This window comes from Anoplopoma fimbria, chromosome 9, assembly GCF_027596085.1.
Source record: "Anoplopoma fimbria isolate UVic2021 breed Golden Eagle Sablefish chromosome 9, Afim_UVic_2022, whole genome shotgun sequence".
Taxonomy (NCBI): Eukaryota; Metazoa; Chordata; class Actinopteri; order Perciformes; family Anoplopomatidae; genus Anoplopoma; species Anoplopoma fimbria.
The window spans coordinates 26,867,269-26,887,774 of record NC_072457.1 but is presented as its reverse complement, the minus strand read 5'-3'; the positions used below and the strand labels follow the sequence as shown (position 1 = coordinate 26,887,774).

The window sequence follows — 20,506 nt, the reverse complement described above, 5'->3', positions numbered from 1 at the left end:
CAAGTGTTTATGTGTGTGTGTGTGTGTGTGTGTGTGTGTGTGTGTGTGTGTGTGTGTGTGTGTGTGTGTGTGTGTGTGTGTGTGTGTGTGTGTGTGTGTGTGTGTGTGTGTGTGTGTGTGTGTGTGTGTGTGTGTGTGTGTGTGTGTGCATGAATGAGTGAGTGTGTGTCTATATGTTTATGTCTACATTCGTACTGATATCCATTTGATGCCATATTGATATCTTAAGTAAAACAGTGATTGGCAATGTCATTGTGATCTTTATAATGTTTTAAAAATGGTCCATATTCTTTTTTTTCTTTTTTTGTTTTTGCTGCTACTGATAATTTTTGTTTCTATAGTGGACTTAAATTCGCACAATTAACGCAAAAAAGATATTGGAATTAATGCTATTTTCAGTGACTGTTAAGTTGTTTTTGCACTTTTTATTTTGTTTTACCTAATTTTGTTTTTGTATGGACTTTTTTTTAACCTCACCCATATGATATGTCTTGACCCTAATGTCAGCGTTTGTCATACTGTGTTGCACTGTGAAATTAAGTGTCTTTGACTGGCAAAAATATTCCAATACTAAATGGCAAATAAAAACAACTCTGTGAAACTGGGACTAATCAGCACTTTTACAATGACTAACTTTGCCATATTGCTGAGGTGTGTGCGTATACGTGTGTGAGATCATGCATGTGTGTGAGATCCTGCATGAGTAGGTGCGCATGAGTTCCTTTTTTTGGCCTATGAGCATGTTTTGGATAATTAGATGGCGTTTGTGTGACGTGTGCACAGTAGGGGTGCAAAAAAGCTTAGTTTGAAGGAGTGTGTAGTCTGTCCCAGCCTACTTTGTGTGCATGCTCTGTGTATGTGTTTCACTGTATGTGTGTGTGTGTGTCTGTGTGTGAATGTGTGTGTGTTTGACGTATATTCTGGAGTAATATGATTGCCCTTTACACACCAACACACCACCTCAATTCACTATAGAGAGCACAATATACCTACAAATGAGAAGAGCTAGGACACTGCCAAAGAGCAACTTAAATTTAAAAACAATAATGTAGAGACAAGCTGCTGATTCTATAATCAATATGTGCATCATGATGATGAAAAAGTACAGGCGAAGAAGGGCTTTTCAGACTAATCATGGAATAGGATTTTGCCAGTAAAATTGAGTACAGGGATCTATATTTTTTCATTGATATTCTGGGTTTTCGAAACGATTTAAAACGATTATTAATCACTTCAAATACAAGACAATCTAAACCCCAGTCTAGTTCTTTTTCCGCAGTTTTCTTGTTCAAAGCTTGTACGAGAACATGTTTTGGTTGCTTGTTAATTTTAGTTGTGTTTTGGTTTTTGTATCTGATGTATCAGCGTATTTTTCCTTTGGATTGAACTGTAGTAGTCTGCTTCAGTAACAGATTCATTATTGCAATGAGTTTGAAGGAAAGGAGGGGTGTGACGATTTTTCGAATATGACGATGGGAACAAAGGAGGGAAGAGGAATATTTTTTTTCATAACTAAATTCTGTTTATATACTAAGTAGCATGATATTGTTGCAATCTGGCTGACAGACTTTGGAACCTTATGTTTTTCTGTGAGTTTAATTTGCCAGTAAATGGAAATTGAATGCTTTGAGCCTTTTATATGATTTATAGTTTATGTATGTTAAACCTCTGGATTTTTCAAATAAATCACGTCGTGCATGCTGAAGACCGGATGTTAGAGTTTCCAGTCTGGTGTCTTTTTTGAGAAAAAGATATGTTGGGGTATAAAATGCCTTTTTAAAAATAGCTAGGCCTCACAGTTAAAGCTACAGCTGTGTATATCCAAAAATAGAAACCTCCATGAATGACCAACTTTATTCCACACAGACACTAAAATGTAGCATTTTCTGATATTCCAGTGGTTTAAACTTTATTTGTTGAGTGGAGTTTTGTGTGTGTGAGATTAGACACTAAATATTTACACATGCTCAGAAGCAACTGATTTGTCGCTTCCATTTGCATTTTAAAATACTTCATAACATTTGTTTTCTCCCAAAGCTGAGCTGACAGCTCCAGCAGGTCCAGTCATGGGATATCACTTGAAATATGAATCCATAATCCATAGTACCCAGATCATCTTCACAGAAAATCTGGATTGAGTATTTCGCTCTAGTTAGAGAGGATACTAAGAGTCCATTATTTCATACAGGATGAGGCTTTGACATAGTAATCTGTAAACACACAATGCTGTCTTCTCTTACAAATTGTAAAACACACCATCACATGCATCAGAATACAGCCTCCTCATATTAGCACAAATTCCAGTGCTTATTATCAAGCAAACATAACTCTGATTTAATAGCGAAGATGCTGTGAGCATGTCTTCAACAACTGCATGGCAGTGGTGGAAAGAAAAAAAGTATCAATTATTTTTCTTTGACTAATCTCGAAGGGTTGCAATTTTATATTGTCTGTTTTTTGTCTGCTACAATTGTGTAAGTAATGATTTATTGTTATGTAGAGGATAAATATGGATGCAGAACAGAACATGTAAAGTGAGGCAGTGCAGTACAATCACACTTTTACTGTCGTATGAATGCAGGATTTACTGTCGTGTCGAGCCAGACTGTAGACTACACAATCTTCAATAATGCAGCATATTCAATAAATAAAATTAAGGTTTCAAAGTTATTCTGACTCTACATTGTTTCATATGCAGATCTCTACATTATTTTACGATTTTTCACTTCTATTTGTACTATATTCAGAAAATGACATTACAGACAGCGTCCTCTTATAATCACCATTTTGTTTTAAAATGCAACAAAGATGAAAATGATGTGATAAATATGCGATGTTGTGATGTTCTGATACACCTACTTTGCAATGTACCACCTAACTTGATACAAATGTGTTGTGTACTAGTGCATCTCTGCAACTACATGACCTATTTGGATAATCTTGGCATCATAACAAACACTTGTTAGATTTCTGCCGTTAGGATGATTGCAGTACCACGATTAATCCAACAGATGGAGACATAGACTGTATTTTCACATGGAAAGCTGAATGTTGGCTGCTTGATGCAAGAGGACGGCTGTGTGCAAATGAAAACAGACAACTGTACTCAAAGAAAAAATGATCCAAAGACATTAGATTAGCTATTAGCATTGATGACGTGCCCTTGAACTCAACTTCAACAGCAAAGGTAAGACATCATTTCATGTCTATGGCTGTTTAAAGTCGAGTTTCCTTATTTCTATTCTTCGGCTGCTAGTTCAGCGAGTTCTGGTCAGGTAATCTTATCGAGTGACGGATGTTTACATTGTCTCATCTTCCAAAATGTGTAGGTAGCATAAATTAGCTGATTTGCTAGCACCACTATGCCTGCATTCATCCATCCATCCATCTTCCGTAACCGCTTATCCAGTTAAGGGTCGCGGATCCCAGCTGTCAATGGGTGAAGGCAGGGTTCACCTGGACAGGTCGCCAGCCTATCACAGGGCTGACATATATAAACAACCATTCACACTCACATCCACGCCTACGGGCAATTTAGAGTCTTCAATTAACCTAAGCTGCATGTCTTTGGACTGTGGGAGGAAGCCGGAGAACCCGGAGAGAACCCACGCTGACACGGGGAGAACATGCAAACTCCACACAGAAGGTTGTCCAGCCCGGGAATTGAACCCAGGACCCTCTTGCTGTGAGGCGACAGTGCTAACCACTACACCACCGTGCAGCCCTATGCCTGCATTCATTAGCACTAATTGCTGTGTGTTTATTTAGTTGCTTGGGGTTAAAAATTGTGTTTAGTTTTGGTTAAAGTTATTATCATGAAATTTTAGCAAAGCTTCTTATTGTTATGTGGGTGTGCAGAATGAATGTAACGTGTATCACCACCCTATGTTTTGTTTAAACTTACCGCGGTCCAGGAGCTGCTCCAGTGAAGGAGTCCCATATGAAGATAGGACATTGGAGAGGATGTCGAAAAGTCATTGAGTCTGAATGAATTCTGCCTCATAAGAGGTGGTTTGTTGTTTGTACACTGGGTCTAGAAACTTTTTGGAGGAAGCCTTTCTATTATCTGTGCCTGAGATAATGTTTTTTGTGTGTGTGCATTATGGCCATCTTTCCAGGAACAGGAATTCCTTTTCATTCATGTTTCCACAGCTACTCAGAGACCACATAGACTATGAGAATAAGCTGTAGGCCTCTCAGAGATCTCGCCCTAACCACAGATCCGGTTCATCTACAGTACCTTAAGCACAGGCTTCTGTTACACTGCTGATCATCTTTTCAACTCCACCATAATATTAATTGTTGATAACCGGACACTCTGGGTGGAGCAGGGGAAGAGTGATCTCCTTTGTTCACGGTCACTGTCTACATCCCAGTACATAACTATTGTAATCAGATAATTGTATAAAGCACACACCATTACATAGTTATGAGGGTGAGCTTTCAGCAGTCATTGTTTAGAGTGATAAAAAAATGAGGACACAGGAGTTGAGGATAACGTGTCTTCATTGTCCACATCCCTGTTTTATAGCTGTTGTATTTATATGAACAGGCTTTTCCTGTTCTGTAGGTGACCTTATTAAGCCTTTTGTTCACATCACAAAAATGTATGCACATTTTACAAAATATCAATAACTGACATTCAACTGTGGCATTTACACATATTTTGAAAGTTTATTTGACATTGTTAGAAGTTTCAATCAAGAACTTTTGAGAGAGATAATACTCAAAAAGCTTTTATAGATCAGAGGGTATATGTTTTTTTCCTCTATCTTGTCAACATTAAAGAAATAAGCACTGAGGTGATCCAACAAAACATTTCATAACTTAGCCTCTTCCATGTTCTCTTTTTTCATATTTAAATGTGATATGCTACATTAAATTAACAAACAAAATAATAGTATAACTACTTCAGGAATCAGCTGTGATGAGCTCATTGTACAATGAAATTGACATGAAACTATTACTTTTAAAAATAAAATCTGCCAAAGCTACAACAGAAAAGCACATCTACAGAAAGTGCAGACCAAATCAGAGGCAGTGCATATATATCTGCTATGGACTCACAGTCAACATGGCTCTGAGATGACTGATTTAATAAAGAGAAACACTGAACTGATCAGGCAGCATTTGCATGGAGGAATCTGCTCTGCCAGTTGTTTGTTTAATGCAGTGTATTCCAAGATCTGTGACACACCCACAGAACATGTCTTTGTCCGTATAGATACTGTAAATAAGCATTTAGTGAATACTATTTGATACCTTACAACATAGTTTTACACTGAGCAGAATTTAGGAATATTACAATTATTATTTTATAATATTACTACCTGCGTCTTTTTCTTTGCACACTTCTCACCGCGCCTCCGCAACATTGAGGTACAGTGTATAAGATTATATAATATGAACAGTGAAGAATCACAATATTATTACTCATTCTATGGCATTCTCGCGCTGCTCCTATTTTTTTCCTCCCTGCGTTCTGGGGTCAGAAGCTGCTGAAGATCTCTTGTTTCCTACTCCAGTCCATAGCAGGTGCTCTCTTCTTGTTGCGGCTGGAAAGGGCCTTTTGTTTAGCCTCAGCGGCTGTGGGACTCAGACGAAGGCCACTGTCCACGAACGGGTCCGAAACACGCCTGTCGTCCTCATCGTTGACCTGCAATATACACAAACGTACGTGTTTAACGCACACACTCAATGACATCACATTTTTTGTTCAGTTTCTTACATTGTTTTTCTGACCTGGAAGCTCATATCCGAGCTGCTGATCTCTGATTGGGTGGTGGAACTTCTCGAGGACTGAGATGCTGAGCTCCCATTTGTCCAGGGCTTTGGTGATGTATTTGTGATCGGGGAGTTTGTCAGTGTGATGTTTATGACTGGTGGATCTGAGACAGGGAGTTCAGTGGTCGGAGACGGGCTGTGTGGGGCGCTTTCTGTGGCTGATTCATCCAGATAGACTTCTGTGAGAGAGAGAACTGAAACAAGTGAGACTTTTTGCCTGGAGAATAATGACAGATTTGTATGTGCACAACCTGACCTTTGACATGGCTGGTGGTTGGTGTGATCCCCAGTCTGTGAAAGAGCTCGTCTGTCTCCTGGTCGACCACTAGGAAGCGCACTTCCTCCCCCTCTGCTCTAATGAGTGCCACCACCTCTGAGTGCCTCAGGCCCTCGATGTTCACTCCGTTCACCTGAGATAGAAAAAACTGGAAGGTCAGAGGAAACAGAAACAGCGGAGGAAAGTGAAATGAATAAGAAACACGGAAACAATAACCTAATGAGACAGGACAGGAAACAGGTAAGAGATTAGGAAGTAGGAAGTCTTGGCTCTCATGCCAGAAACAGATAGAATCTGTGATTTGTGTAGAAGCGAGTTTATTTGCATGAATTCCCATCCTGCCTCCACAGTTTTTCCTCTACACTCTATATTAACTGTACATCTCATACAGATGGAAACAGAAACGTTCACTGTGTTTCAAAACACATACATTTTCTTTGTACTAATAGTACATACTGCAGCCGCCCTTACAAGGTAAGTCCCAGTTGCATGCAACTGGGACTTACCTTGTAAGGGCCTTGTAAGGGCGGCATACTACTTCACTTCACTTGCACCTTGATCTTTGACCTTCTTGCTCATGTATCTGCTGAGCAAAGGATTGTGGGTCAGAATAACCAGAAAGCCTTCTGATTTGCATAAAGCAAAATGCGACCAGAAACAGTCTGATATCCCTTTATTTTCGCCACACTGCATTTTCGTTACTATTTATTGGGACATAATTAAAGTCTCACTCATGCATGAACACATATCTATAAGCCTGTGCACACATGCAGGCGCACACATAATCACATAAAAAGACACAACACCTCAACACCTCCATTCCAGATAATTCTTTGTCGACTTTTCTTCCGTTCCCCCTTTAAACAACACCCCTCTCTCCCACTCACTCTAAATCCTGATTATCTGGTCTAATCCAATCACACCTCAAATCAGTGCGCAGACCGGATTTATATTTATATATGAACGCTGGCATTGTTCTTCCCATAATTTCCAAAAAGGTACCTATGACAAGGTCGATGCATGAAGTCTGCATGAAGGGTCATCCTTCTGCCCCATTTATTTCAATAATTGTGTGTGTTCTTTGGTTGTACCTCCACTAGTCTGTCTCCGGGCCTGATGTCTCCACCCTCAGCAGGAGAGCCGGGGTCCACTGAACGCACAAACTGTCCACCCTTTGTCTTGTTGCTGTGCAGGTTGAAGCCGTAGCCGTTCTCCCCCTTGACCAGGTGACACAGACGGGGAAGGAGCTCAACTGTCGGCTCTGGTGAGGGATGCACCTGCAGCTATAATGGGACATAAATGAAAACAAAAACAGGATATTAGAGAAGAAGGCATTCAAATGTCTGAACAGCAATAAACATAATAAATTAATAAACAGCAGTTTATTAAGTTCAACTGTACAACCACAGGTTTTCCAGACAGACCTGAGGCTTGATTGAAATGTGGACACGAGTGGTAATCACAGTTTCATTATACATACGCTGTGATGCATTTTAAGTATAGATTGGTCTGAATATTCTGCCCTGTTTTATCTTGCAAAGTTAATATGAGCTTGACAAAAAAATCAATGCAGACTTGATATTAATTTTGATGGATTACACAAATCAAGCAAGTTTCAAGAGCCTGCAGATTTCAGTAGCAGACCGAAATGAATGGCTGCTAGTAAAAGTATGATAATACATCCAGAAATAGTATTTTGCATGCACTCATTTGCCATCATATTTACTGCTATTGGAAAAAGATCCACATTAACATTGTAATATTTATTTCAGGTTTAATACCCAGTTTACCACAGGTGTACACAGGTGTGTATATAGGTGTGGCTTTACCGTAAGCTAAGCAGGAGAAAAGTTCCTGCCGGGATGAGCCTGTGGCCTAAGATCTGAGCACAGTGGGCTAAGTGGATCTGGTTGAGAGACATCTAGACCAATCCTGATCCTAATGACCAACGATGTCCCTGTCCTGAGGTTAGCCCAGAATAGTGACTGTCTTGTGGCACTGCTGTGACTGTGCCTTTATGGCTGACTTGACCCCCCCCCCCCCACACACACACACACACAACACACACACAGAGTACTGTCTGTCTCCCAGTTTGCGTGCCATAATGAGCAGAACACCTTGGCAACAGATCGCCATGGTGTCAGGTCAGGTCACTGTGGTGACGGGTCAGCATGTCTCCTGCTGGTTTTAAATATTACTGTTTTATTTTACTATTTTTGTCCTGTTGCAAATGGGAATATTTTTTTTAACAGATACAGTGTTTCCATGTTTCAGTCTTTATAATCAAGTCTGTTAGTGCAGAAACAAATCTTTTAAGCGATTGTCAAACAAAATATATTTACTGGTTCCAGTTTCTTAAATGTGACAATTTGCTGATTATCTTTGGTTTGTATCTTGTATATAAATCAAATATCTTTTTTTTTTTACTGTAATTTCAAGATGTTTCCTCTGGCTCTGGGAAGATATGCCTGGCTATTATAGACCATATGATTAATGAGAAAAATAATTTGAATATTAATCAATAAAGCAATACCTCTAATTTAATTTCTTACTTTACGAAAGGAAATGCAGAGAATCCTCCTTTCCTCTTATAGCATTTTACAGATGAGTCATATACAATAAATTTAAGAGGAAAATTTCCTAAACTTTTTGAGAGATTCAACCTTAGTCAGGTAGGTATATGAAAGTGTTTTGGATAGATCGCTGTTAAAGCACCACTGTGGTTATGTAAGACTACTGTATAAGGGCGTCTGCTGCTATAATAACATCATGCAACAATGAAAATGCGTCTGTATTTACATGTACAATGTGAATGTCACAAGGCAAATGACACAGAAGTAGAGAGATGAGAGAGAGCGATTACTTCTGTGTATAAACAGTGTGTGTGTTGGTGACTTTTTTTATGCCGAACAAGCACATGAAGAGCACAGGACTTGTGTTGGGCTTGGATTAATATGCCAAAATGGTTTCTTTATAGCAGCTGCTGAATTAGTGGACAAAAGTAATCACTCATCATCATCAGAAATGTCTAGAAGTTGATTTTGTATATGACCGGTAAACTTTTAATAGTTAAAAAAGTTGCAAATTAATGTCTACTAAACATTTTAACAAACAGTAAAAAAAGAACAACCTGATTACTAAAGGCCCCGTTCTCCAGGCAAAAATAGCACTTTAAAGCCTTTAATTTGTTAGGTATATTCATGGTGAAAAGGACAGACCAGATGGCCCTCAACAGGACTTCATAACAGTGGATACTATTTCAGAAAGTTAATTTCTGAGGCTTATTTAGGTAGGCTTTGGTTAAGGCGTTGTTCAGCTCATATTTGCAGCCAGTGTTGGTTGTAGATTGCACGGCTGCTGCTGTTGCTGTGTATGATGTTGTTTGATCTGAACCTCGAACCAAAACTGATAAAGACAGACGCGATGGCCAGCCAAGGGGCAGCCTGTATTTACCCTGCCCTTGGCTAAACAGATGGCAGCTTGACGTGAGCTTCAGTGCCGGAGGATCCTGGTCCACTTTGTTTGGAGCCCAAACACTGAACTCAATCTCTGACGGACAGTTCAGCTATATCGGCAGCCTGGCTGACATTAAGACGTCACGGTGATGTCTGGTTGGCACAAATGGAAATTTTGCTTTTGCCATGTCACACTTGCTGTCACAGCAATGACGGAATATGAATTGTTTTTTTTATGTGAATTTGATAGCATAGCAAAGTACTAACTAAACCTAAGAGTGCTAGTTCCCAGTGAGATTTTGTGCCTCCAGCCCAAAATAAACAATACAAATCTTATCTGAAGAGTTCGATTGGGCAACATTTCTATCTCAAAATCTGATCCCTCCCATTTCTTGATACTTTCTTTCCTCCCAGCAGACATTCAATCCCACTTTGTCAAAAGACCCTTTACATCTCCACCTAGTGCACACTTTATTGTACTACTTTTAATTTATTTTGACTAAACCATACCTACAGTCTTGCATGTTTTTGCAGGAAACACTGTCAGGGTTTTGTCTTTGGTTTCTGCAGTCAGGTGGGAACATTCCTATGTTTGTGTGAGCTGTTAACACATAGAGACGGCGCTCTTTAAATACAATATGCATTTAAAATGTTCACACTCCTCAGCGACAACAGTGACTTGTAAAGCAGATGTTTGACTGACAGAGACAGTTACAAACAGGACTATATAGCCCACTGTTGCACAAGAAGAGGTGAGAAATTGGTTTAAACCTGCTGTATTATTTACACTACTTGCTGAATTTCCCTTTGTTATTCAGTCATTCACTGTTTAATTTCTTTTCCCTGCAGACTCCTTTTTCAACTTGCATGCGCTACAATGAACTTTACTGCCTAATTTTGGCTGAAACAAGAGTGATTGTGCACATGTTGTGTAGGTATTATCTGTGTCTAAACGTCCAGCTGAATTAATAAAAAGCCACAATAGCGAAATTATTATTATCACTTAAAGCCAGCCAATCTTCAGGTGCAGTAACTGGGATGTTTTCTTTCACTGTCTGTGCCTTTAATTCATTACCTTAGCCTGTCTCCCCTCCTCAGTGCACCTGAGCTTTGTGCTGGAATACCAGCAGTGCTCAAATCCAGATTAGTGCTTGACCGACATCAGGTTAAAGAGCATTGGCTCAGTGTCACACGCAGACACCAGCTGAACCTTAGACTTCAGAATTGTGACTCTTTCCTCCCCCTTTCATCTAGTAAAAACAGATAATCTATAAAAGCCCATGTTGGTCTGTAGTGCGTGCGAGGGACCCACAAACAAGGGTCTAATGTACTGCTGTCCAGCCTTACCTCTGTGTCTGTCGCTGTACTTGATGTGACTGAGGACCTCTTGACCTCGGCTTGTGTGATCGTGGGTGTGGGCGAGTCTGCAGCAGGAGGGTAAAACGAGTGTGTGTGGTTGGGTTTGGGTGACAGGGGTGAGTTCTCTTTGGGTAAGGGAGAGGCAGAAGGAGTGGGACCCGGTGTCGGTCGTGGGGACAGGGTTCCCATCTCAATGGCCAGGTCCTCGGTGCAGGCCAGGCCACAGCCGCGGAGGTATTCATCCGTGTCTCTGTCCACCACCAGCAGCCTGGTGCGGTGGGCCACTTCACGGATACGCTCCACCACCTGCAGGGAGGAGAGAGGAGTTACAGAGAGGAGCTTTAGACAAATGAAAAAAGATTACTGTGGTGTCATCAAGTGCATGTTGTTCACCCTGTACTGGCCTACATAAAACATTTTTTTTTGCACGACAAAGACACAGTGATTCCATTACACAAGGCTCACATTGACCCGTTTTAGAACCCCCCCCTCCTCCTCCTCCTCCTCCTCCTCCTCAGGCAAAGGAAGAAAGTGGTCCAACAGGTTTAGAACTCATTGTTTGTACCTCAGAGAGTTTACGAGTCTCGTCTGGCTTCTCTTTAACACGCAAGCACTCGTCTGTGCTTTTATAAAAACTCATTCATTGAGCCATCACTTACTTGATGGTGGGTTTGGTTCTCCACATTCTCACCGTTCACCTCCACCACCCGGTCTCCCGATCGCAGCCCGCCCAGGTCAGCGCAGGAGCCGGGCTCCACTTTGCGGATGAACTGTCCGCCTCTGCTCCTCTCACCGCGCAGGTGGAACCCATAGCCGGGTTCTCCTTTTGTCAGGAAACAGAGCCTGGGTCTGAACTCGCTCTCCATCCGTCTACAGGTCAAAGTGTCTCAGGAGGATAAACAGGTGCTTGTCTCTGGCTCTTAATCCAAAGTACGACTGACCAAAACATCATCATTTAGCATGATCGCAAGTCCAATAATAATAATCCACAACTTTTTTTTTAGAGAGCACAAATAGAAAAATCTGGGCTAAAAGTAATGAGCTTTTTAATCCATCATGCAACTACCAGGGGCGCAAAAATGTGTGTCCAAAACCCCGCGGACAGTGGCTAAATCCCGTCCATCGGAGGAATTATCCAAGAGATCAGAGATTAGAAAGCTTTTCCTCACACGTAACACTTAATTCTCCTCGTCAGCTGAGTGTGTGTCCTCCTGTGGGACCGGGTGAAGAGGCGTTAACAGGAGAAGCCCCGCAGCGCACACCTGACGCAGCCCCGCAGCGCACACCTGACGCAGCCGCGACGCGCCTGAAGAAAATGACGCGTCTGTTAAAGCTAGGGTGGGCGATTTTGGAGAAAACAGCCGTTGAGATTCCGTCGCGTGCTCTCTGGCCTCTCCCTGCCACGCTACCTGCTGTAGCTCCTCCCACCGAACGTCAGTTATGCGCGTTCATGTGAATTCAGTTACATTGATAGGAAGACGAAACACGCAGGGACGCACCAACGTCGTTGCCAAGGTGACCGGACAGTCCCACAGCCAATAAGAACGGAGAATCGGAGCCTCGCTCTGATTGGTCAAAGTGTACATGAGCGGTGGCAATTTTTGGGTGCGGCCCACAGAGGCAGGGGAGAGCAAAGTTATGAGCAGATATTCTCAGAGCACTTCACCTACATATAGCTGACTGGCTATTAGGACAGTTTTGCCAAATATTACAGTAAAGAAATTACCCACCCTAGCTTTAAGAGTTAGTCAGGAAAGTATTTTGTTAAAGGATGAAATGAGTCAAGGACATGTGCTCTTGTGGGAGTCTGGCCCCGGGGTGGTGGAGGTAAACCTGTGACCTGAAAAGGAAAGTCGTCCTCATCCGCTCTCTATTTCTGTCTCCACTGGAGATCAATAAAAGGACGGTTGCGTAAAGAGGCATTAAAGGGTCATGTAATATGAGCTCAGACTTATTTGCATTTATCCATTTAAAAAAAAAAGAAGTATCTCAAGTATTTCAGCACAGCCAAGTTTGAGGGTGTGTGTAGTTGATATATTTTTTTGATCAGGGAAGACTGCAGGTTAACTGAAATAATGCACTTCAGTCAAAGTACTGCAGTATAGAAATACTCAGTTACAAGTAAAAGTCCTGCTTTCAAAATATCCTTAAGTGAAGCATAGACAAGTATTAGCTAAAAAATATACGTTTTAAAAGTGAAAGTACTCATAATAATGTTATTATAAGTAGTCTTATTATATGAATCATTTATGTCATATACATTGAATGTGTTGTATCTCTGTTATGCTGCTCATTCTGTACACATGACATCTATTGCATTCTGTCCATCCTGGGAGAAGGATCCCTCCTCTGTCGCTCTCCCAGAGGTTTCTTCCCTTTTTCTCCCTGTTAAAGGGGTTTTTTAGGGGAGTTTTTCCTGTGCTGATGTGAGGGAAGGACAGAGGAGGTGAGGGTCTAAGGACAGAGGATGTGAGGGTCTAAGGACAGAGGATGTGAGGGTCTAAGGACAGAGGATGTGAGGGTCTAAGGACAGAGGAGGTGAGGGTCTAAGGACAGAGGATGTGAGGGTCTAAGGACAGAGGATGTGTAAGGACAGAGGATGTGAGGGTCTAAGGACAGAGGATGTGAGGGTCTAAGGACAGAGGATGTGAGGGTCTAAGGACAGAGGATGTCGCATGTGTACAGATTGTAAAGCCCTCTGAGGCAAATTTGTAATTTGTGATTCTGGGCTATACAAAATAAACTGAATTGAATTGAATAATGAACAGTGGCTACAGTCAATATTAAAGATTTTCTAATATATTAGTATTACTGCTGTATTCATATGTATGGGAAATCTCAATTTGAAAAGTAATTAGTAACTATAGCTCTTAAATAAATGTACTGAAGAGATATATTTACATAATTGTAAATAATTACTAGAGGAAATGTACTTAATTACTTTCCACCACTGGATAGAGCTGTGTTTTTTTTGCACTTTAAATTACTTGTGGGAATAATCCTTAAATGATGTGCGCTTGGGCAACACATCAGATCCATATTCAAGTCTTGAAATATTAATTGATTATCTCTTGATCAATCCTGTCAAGTTGCCCTTAAGCAAGTTGCTCAGTGGCTCAGGTAAATATGCTAAAAATGTAAGTGCTCATTCAGCTCTTCCTTCATTAACGACATCATTAAGAATTTAAAACCTACATCAAATAACACAATTCAAAGTCACAGCATATATACCACCACTGGCTTCAGTTTTGTATTTTAATGTCTGCCCTTTTCCATAAGATAGTTAGGTTGAACTGAGACAAACACAATGACACACCTAATGAGATGCAAATGTTCTTGTTATTAATTACACCTGTGGTTTTCTTACTGTAACACACCTATTACTCTGGAAGGAAGTATCATACCAAACAAGTACTGGCACTGTGTAGTATTTAAAGAATCTGTGATGAATGACATGCTGAGTCAACAAGGGTTTCTATGAATATTGTGTAACAGAATAATTACTTTTAGTTTAAGCAGTGCTGCTGGGTAACATCACATTTACAGAAAACAATGTGAATTGGCATTTTGCATGTCATTTATTAGGTATGTTGTTTTTTTTTTTTTTTTAAACATATATTTATTGGTTTTATACATTTAACACAATTTACATACATAAATGACCCTTCCCCCAACCTGAACATATGGCAGTATATAAAATAACAATAAATAATACTAATATCACTTGGAAATAAATAATGGCTAAATTATGAGTTAAAACATAAGTTCAAGAAAGACCAAGATTAACAATGAAAATATTTATTTAGTTGAAATAAATTAATAAATGAAAATAACGTAAATAAAATACAGTCACAGACATGGGGCAGAGTACAGCACACATTCCTCCCATCAGATTAGTAACTTCACATTTCCAATGCCTCTTCAATGTCACCATTTTTAACAACTTCCAAAAACATCTCCCAGATATTGTAAAACTGAGAAGCTTTCTTCCTAACTATATACGTTAGTTTCACAAGAGCCAAACCTGATGTTAAGTTTTTCAGCCAGTGGCCTAGAGAGGGGCAACGAACATTCTTCCAACACAGAGCGACTGAGCGCCTGGCCTGTAGTAGACATAGGTCAACCATTTTTCTTTCTCCATTAGAAAGAGAACAATTGACTGGATACATGCTTAATATACAGAGCGTAGGGCTTAGAGGTATTGGAGAAGAGGTAATTTGAGAAATATATTGTATCACCGATCTCCAAAATCTTTGAATCTCCTCACATTCCCACAAACAGTGATATAAAGTACCTTGATGAATATTGCACTTATAGCATCAGGCGTCAGGAATATTAGGATCAAATTTGTTTAACTTCACAGGGGTGATGTACGTTCTCATTATCCAATTATATTGTATTCATCTCAGACGTGTGTTAATGGTTTGTGTATGTACCTTTGAACATATTATACCCCAATCTTCCACTAAAATGTCCTCTTGTAAGTCTTGTATCCACTCCTGTCTCTTACTCTCAGAGTTGTCTTTATGGTTTTCCACCAATATATTATATAATTGAGTAACCAGCCCTTTGCTGAAACAAGTTTTTGTAGAAAATATCTCCAGTGTGGACATTGGAGGTTGTTGCATTGAATTCTTTAAGCATTTCAGAATAAAACTTCTAAGTTGTAAATACTTAAAGAAGTGTTTCTGTGGTACGTCATATTTGGCTTTCAGCTCGTCAAACGACATTAGAGTGTTGTCCTTATAGAGATCTAGTAGTTTAACTATGCCCTTGCTTAACCATGCTTTAAACCCCATGTCATTCTTAGCCGGGCTAAAGTGTTCATTGCCCCAAATAGGTGAGAAACAGGACAACACTGGGAAATCTCCCAGATATTTATGCACTTCATGCCAGACAACAATGGTGTTTTTCACAAAGGGATTAACTGTGTTTTTTCTTAGTTTCTTAAGGGGAGCAGAGTATAAAAAGCTATCCAGCATCAAACCCTTTGAAGACAACAATTCGATTTGTAACCAGGGCTGGGCATCCAACAAACCGAAACATTGCAGCCCTCAATTGTGCAGACCAGTAGTACCACTGTAAATTTGGTAGTTGTAACCCTCCCCTATCATAAGGCAAATATAAAAGAGAGAGTCTAAGTCTTGGCTTCCTGTTGTTCCAAATAAAGTTTGAAAGCAGCTTTCTTACTTTAGGAATAAATGAAGGTGGAGGAGCTAATGGGATTGATTGAAAAATGTATAAAAACTTAGGCAATATATTCATCTTAATTATATTTATTCTTCCCAGTATAGATAGAGGCAATGTTGTCCATCTATGGACATCTTCTGACAGGTTAGCTAGCATGGGCTCATAGTTAGTTGCACTAAGGGTGTTTATCAGGTATGTTGTTTTACATTTGAAGCAATAACCAAGAAGGCTGGCCGCACAAATTCACGTTTCGATGAATAGAGTCTGTGGTTTAACTTAAAATGTTAATAACAGCCATTTCAGAATTCTTAAAGTTAGTCTTTGGCCAGTTCTAGTTAAGGGTATTTCATTTGGACTAACAGCCAAGTTACCAAATTGATAAATAAAACCAGCTTTAACTCCTGTGTTCTAGTATATCTGTATGTTGTATATTTAGTTTATGTTGTTTCAGAATGAAGTACATTGTTTATTCCAGGTACAGTATCTAAAGTGGACATATATATTAAAATGCTATAAATGAGTTTACTGTTGCAAACTTGCTCTGCTGGAATAAAAAAATAAACATGACCTCAGTACATATATTGTTTTATTTTGTTATAAAATATTAAGCACCAACAGTACAAAAATATTTAAGTTGTAGTGTCAAAAAAACTGAAAATGTTTTGCTTAGTTGCATATTTTCAGTGTGTGTGTGAACGCATTGAACTTTTATTGTACATATAAACACATTTGGTCTTGAGTCCAGACCCAAACGTATGCGACCACTACATCAATGATCGACTTTGCTTTTTAGCCTCGTCCTCTGTGCTGTGGGGGAAACAGGTGTGGGCCGTGGCTCCTTCTTTGTCCTCTCATGTTTAACAGAGGACTCTTGTTCAGGTTCAGTTTTTGTTGTAAAGGAGGAGGTTGGATTTGGAGACCGTGGGGATCCGGCTTTAGGCCTCTTTGTAGGAGAGACCTTGTGGGCGGACGGGCAGCTGTACTGGTTCAGACACGCGGAGCAGAGAGGGCTGACGGGGAGACAGACCTGCTGACCAAACCCCACCAGCAGCCAGTTGATCTCACTCCACAGCTCCCTACGACAGAGTGAGAGAGGAACATCACAAGCTTGCATTAAACCTGCATTTATTGATTTTTGATTTCCACATCACGTTGCAAAGATTTCCTATCAGACACCAGTCAATGAAGAGCTGCATGTGCTTAGGCCAGTCTCAGAGACTCTGGTCTTTATAGATCTGTTGGTCTGTGTTAATCAGATTGTACGGGTCAGCAGTGAATTAATCATGCCGTTACCTGGGCAACCACTCCTCCAGGGCCTTGCGTGTTTCCTCTGGGTTCTTGGTGGGTTTCTTGAGCCAGCCCAGCCGATTGGAGATGCGATGCACATGTGTGTCCACGCCTAAACAAAATAATATCAACACTTTTAATGACGGCACGCACACCTATGGATTTGCATTTCTAGAGAACAGTAAATGGTGATGTGGACTCATGATGAATACACCAAGTCTACACATGTTTATTAATAATTCTATGCAACAACTTTATAAACTCAGATTCCAGACTTAAGCTTGAAGTTTAGTTTTCAACTATGTGAAATAAAGCTGCTCTGTAAAGTTCTCTATTTTATTCCGTTTGATCTGTAAATGTTGGTGCGTGTTTCAGGAGTGTGTCCCCACCGATGCCCGACACTTGGTCCCAGGCGATGTCCATGGCCAAGTGAGCCATCTTGGGTCCAACACCCGGCAGACTGACCAGCCCCTCCACGCTGTCTGGGATGTCCCCTGAGAACACTTCCTGCAGCATGGCCGATGTCCGCTTCAGATACTTCACCTTAGTCTAGAGAAGAAACGCAGGGAATACATTCAATAAGGTGCAAAAACGAAAACAGAGAAGGAGGGTGAGAAGGCTGGAAGCCTGGCTCCTGTACGAATACAAATACTTTTGCATTACCTTCCAGAAGCCGACAGGGTAGATAAGTTTCCCCAGTGCTTCATCATCAGTAGCGAGTATGTTTTCTACAGTGCAGCCGTGAGCTCGGAGCTTCTGCATGGCTGCTGCTGTCACCTGGTCCTTGGTCTGACTGGACAGCATGAGGGAAACCAGCACCTGGAAACGTCTCACCTGAGCCCAGAGTGGAGACAGCAGAAGGAAAAGATGATTGAATTTGAACTAGTGTATTATGTAGGCTTTAAAAAACAAACTAAACCACACCTACATGTGCAGGAGCCTCTGAGTCGTAGCACTTCTCTGCTCCCATGTTATCCACAGGGGCATCACGGCCGCTCCTCATCTCACGGATGTATCCCAGTTGTTTCTTCCAGTCTGGAGGTTCCCAGTGTCCCGTCTGAACTGGTGCAACACCTTCATCCCTGTCATATTCCACTTTAAGCTGCCTCTTCCTGCGGCTGTGTGAAGCCAATGGTGAAGTTTCTGTTTTTGGATGGCAGCCACCTGAATGATAGCAGATGAGAGAGAATAAGACATATCTGACTCTGCATGGCAAGACAGGAAGAGCAAAGGTTTCATATCAACAAGTGTGTAGTAGTGGTAAATAACATGACAGGTGTCTGTGCTCAGCCAACGTAAACATTACCCCTCGATAAGGAGGCCGAGGAGGGTCTTTGCTCACAGATCCTCGCCTCCACCTCCTCCTCCTCCTCCTCCTCCACCTTCACCACCACAGAGGAAACTGGATCCACATCTCTCCGTCTGCTGGTGAGTTTGGACCTGAGAGAGCTCGCAGCGTTTTGATCACCACTCCTTGTAACAACAGACCTGCTCTGCATGAAGTAAGGAGACTTCATAGCCAAACACTGGACTGCATGACAGACCGTCGGGCTGCAGGGAGGCATTGAGGTCGACGGAAGTTGGTTTCTTATTCGAAGTTCCTTGTCACGATAGAACCAGGAAAGTTGAATCCACCTTTAAATAAAGGACAGAAATACTACTAAACAACTACTTGAACTTTTATAATAATAATAATAATAATAATAATAATAATAATAATAATAATAATAACAATAATAATAATAATAAGAATAATAAGAATAATAAGAATAACATTAACAATAATAATAAGAATAAGAATAAGAATAATAATAAGAATAATAACAATAACAATAACAATAATAATAATAATAATAATAAGAATAACATTAACAATAAGAATAGGAATAATAAGAATAAGAATAATAATAACAATAACAATAACAATAATAATAATAATAATAAGAATAATAATAAGAATAACATTAACAATAAGAATAACAATAACAATAACAATAAAAATAATAATAATAATAATAATAAGGAATAGGAATAATAAGAAGAAGAACAATAACAATAATAACAATAAGAATAATAATAATAAGAATAACATTAACAATAAGAATAGTATTAGTACTAATCATAAGAATTCTACATTGATTATAATAAACAAAAGTAAAACATTTCAAATGTATCAAAAATTCAAGCAACAGCAGGTTTAGAGGCGATTAGAGGGACATGATTAAGATTTAATATATTTAATATATAAATAAAATCTTATTTATACGTTATGAGAATCAAAGGTAGGCTATACATTTGCAAACTACTTGTTTAAGGGTGGGCAATATGACAACAAAAAAACAATGAAGTATTATGTATTTATGTAAATAACAATTAATTGACATAATAAAAGTTTTATTGATTACCACGAGGGCTTCTTGACAACTACATGTCTTAATCATATAATTTCAATATAAAATGTGCTAAACTAGTTATATTAGCAGTAGAAGCCATCGTGTTGCATGTTACTATGTTTTGAATAAAGAGAAGATAAACCTGTTGGATATAAAGAGGAATCTGCAATAGGCATGCAGTGTGAATTGGTGTTTTTTATTCTATTCAAAGCTTTTATGAGATTCTATGGTATTGAAACTGAAGTAAATAACATTGATCTTCTGAAATTCTCTGCAAAATATGAAGATTTAAATGACCAAGGCTCAGAATCATATAATTTAATGTCTAGGACGTTGAAGCACAACATGGCTTTGTTTTTTCCTGAACACAAAAATGACATATTCTTATCAGGAGTACTCATATGTTGTGTTTACACCAATGAAGGGTTGAAAGGTACAAAAAAATAAAATAAGATAAAATAGGATAAGATAAGATAATCCTTTATTAGTCCAGCAGCAAGGAAATTTACAGGATTACAGCAGCATAGAGGATAGTGCAAACAAGAGACATAGTAAAAATAAAAAACAAGATCAAAAATAAGTATTATAAATAAGCAAATGAGCAATAAAAAAAAAAAACAATCCATAATGCATGTTTCCTCCCATTTGTTCCAAAGCAATCCTTTAATGCATCGTGTTAAGGTTATCTACACCATGTAACCCAGTGACACAACTTTATTATTTTAATAAATACATTAGAAGTGAACTTGTCACCCCAGAGC

The 20,506-nt window shown here is 39.7% G+C and overlaps 3 protein-coding genes across 5 annotated transcripts in view; 1 reads left to right on the top strand and 2 right to left on the bottom strand.

Annotated features, from left to right (window-relative positions):
• Nucleotides 1-5,488: 5,488 nt before the first annotated feature.
• Nucleotides 5,489-11,741, bottom strand: LOC129096210 (Na(+)/H(+) exchange regulatory cofactor NHE-RF2). The gene is made up of 6 exons (XM_054604920.1): nt 11,535-11,741; nt 10,864-11,181; nt 7,153-7,344; nt 6,038-6,194; nt 5,743-5,840; nt 5,489-5,644 (listed from the first exon to the last, which is right to left on the bottom strand). Exons 1-6 carry the CDS (start codon nt 11,739-11,741, stop codon nt 5,489-5,491), a joined length of 1,128 nt encoding a protein of 375 aa, XP_054460895.1.
• Nucleotides 11,742-16,702: 4,961 nt separating this feature from the next.
• On the bottom strand, nt 16,703-18,948 carry nthl1 (nth-like DNA glycosylase 1). The gene is made up of 6 exons (XM_054604588.1): nt 18,659-18,948; nt 18,281-18,516; nt 18,016-18,186; nt 17,742-17,901; nt 17,359-17,464; nt 16,703-17,141 (listed from the first exon to the last, which is right to left on the bottom strand). Exons 1-6 carry the CDS (start codon nt 18,915-18,917, stop codon nt 16,835-16,837), a joined length of 1,239 nt encoding a protein of 412 aa, XP_054460563.1. The 5' UTR covers nt 18,918-18,948; the 3' UTR covers nt 16,703-16,834.
• The window catches only part of tsc2 (TSC complex subunit 2), a 28,346-nt gene continuing 26,549 nt past the window's right edge, over nt 18,710-20,506 (top strand). For all 3 annotated transcript variants that reach the window (XM_054604586.1, XM_054604583.1, XM_054604587.1), the window contains exon 1: nt 18,710-18,780. The gene's annotated coding sequence lies outside the window, so the exon portion shown is untranslated. The remainder of the gene's footprint in view (nt 18,781-20,506) is intronic.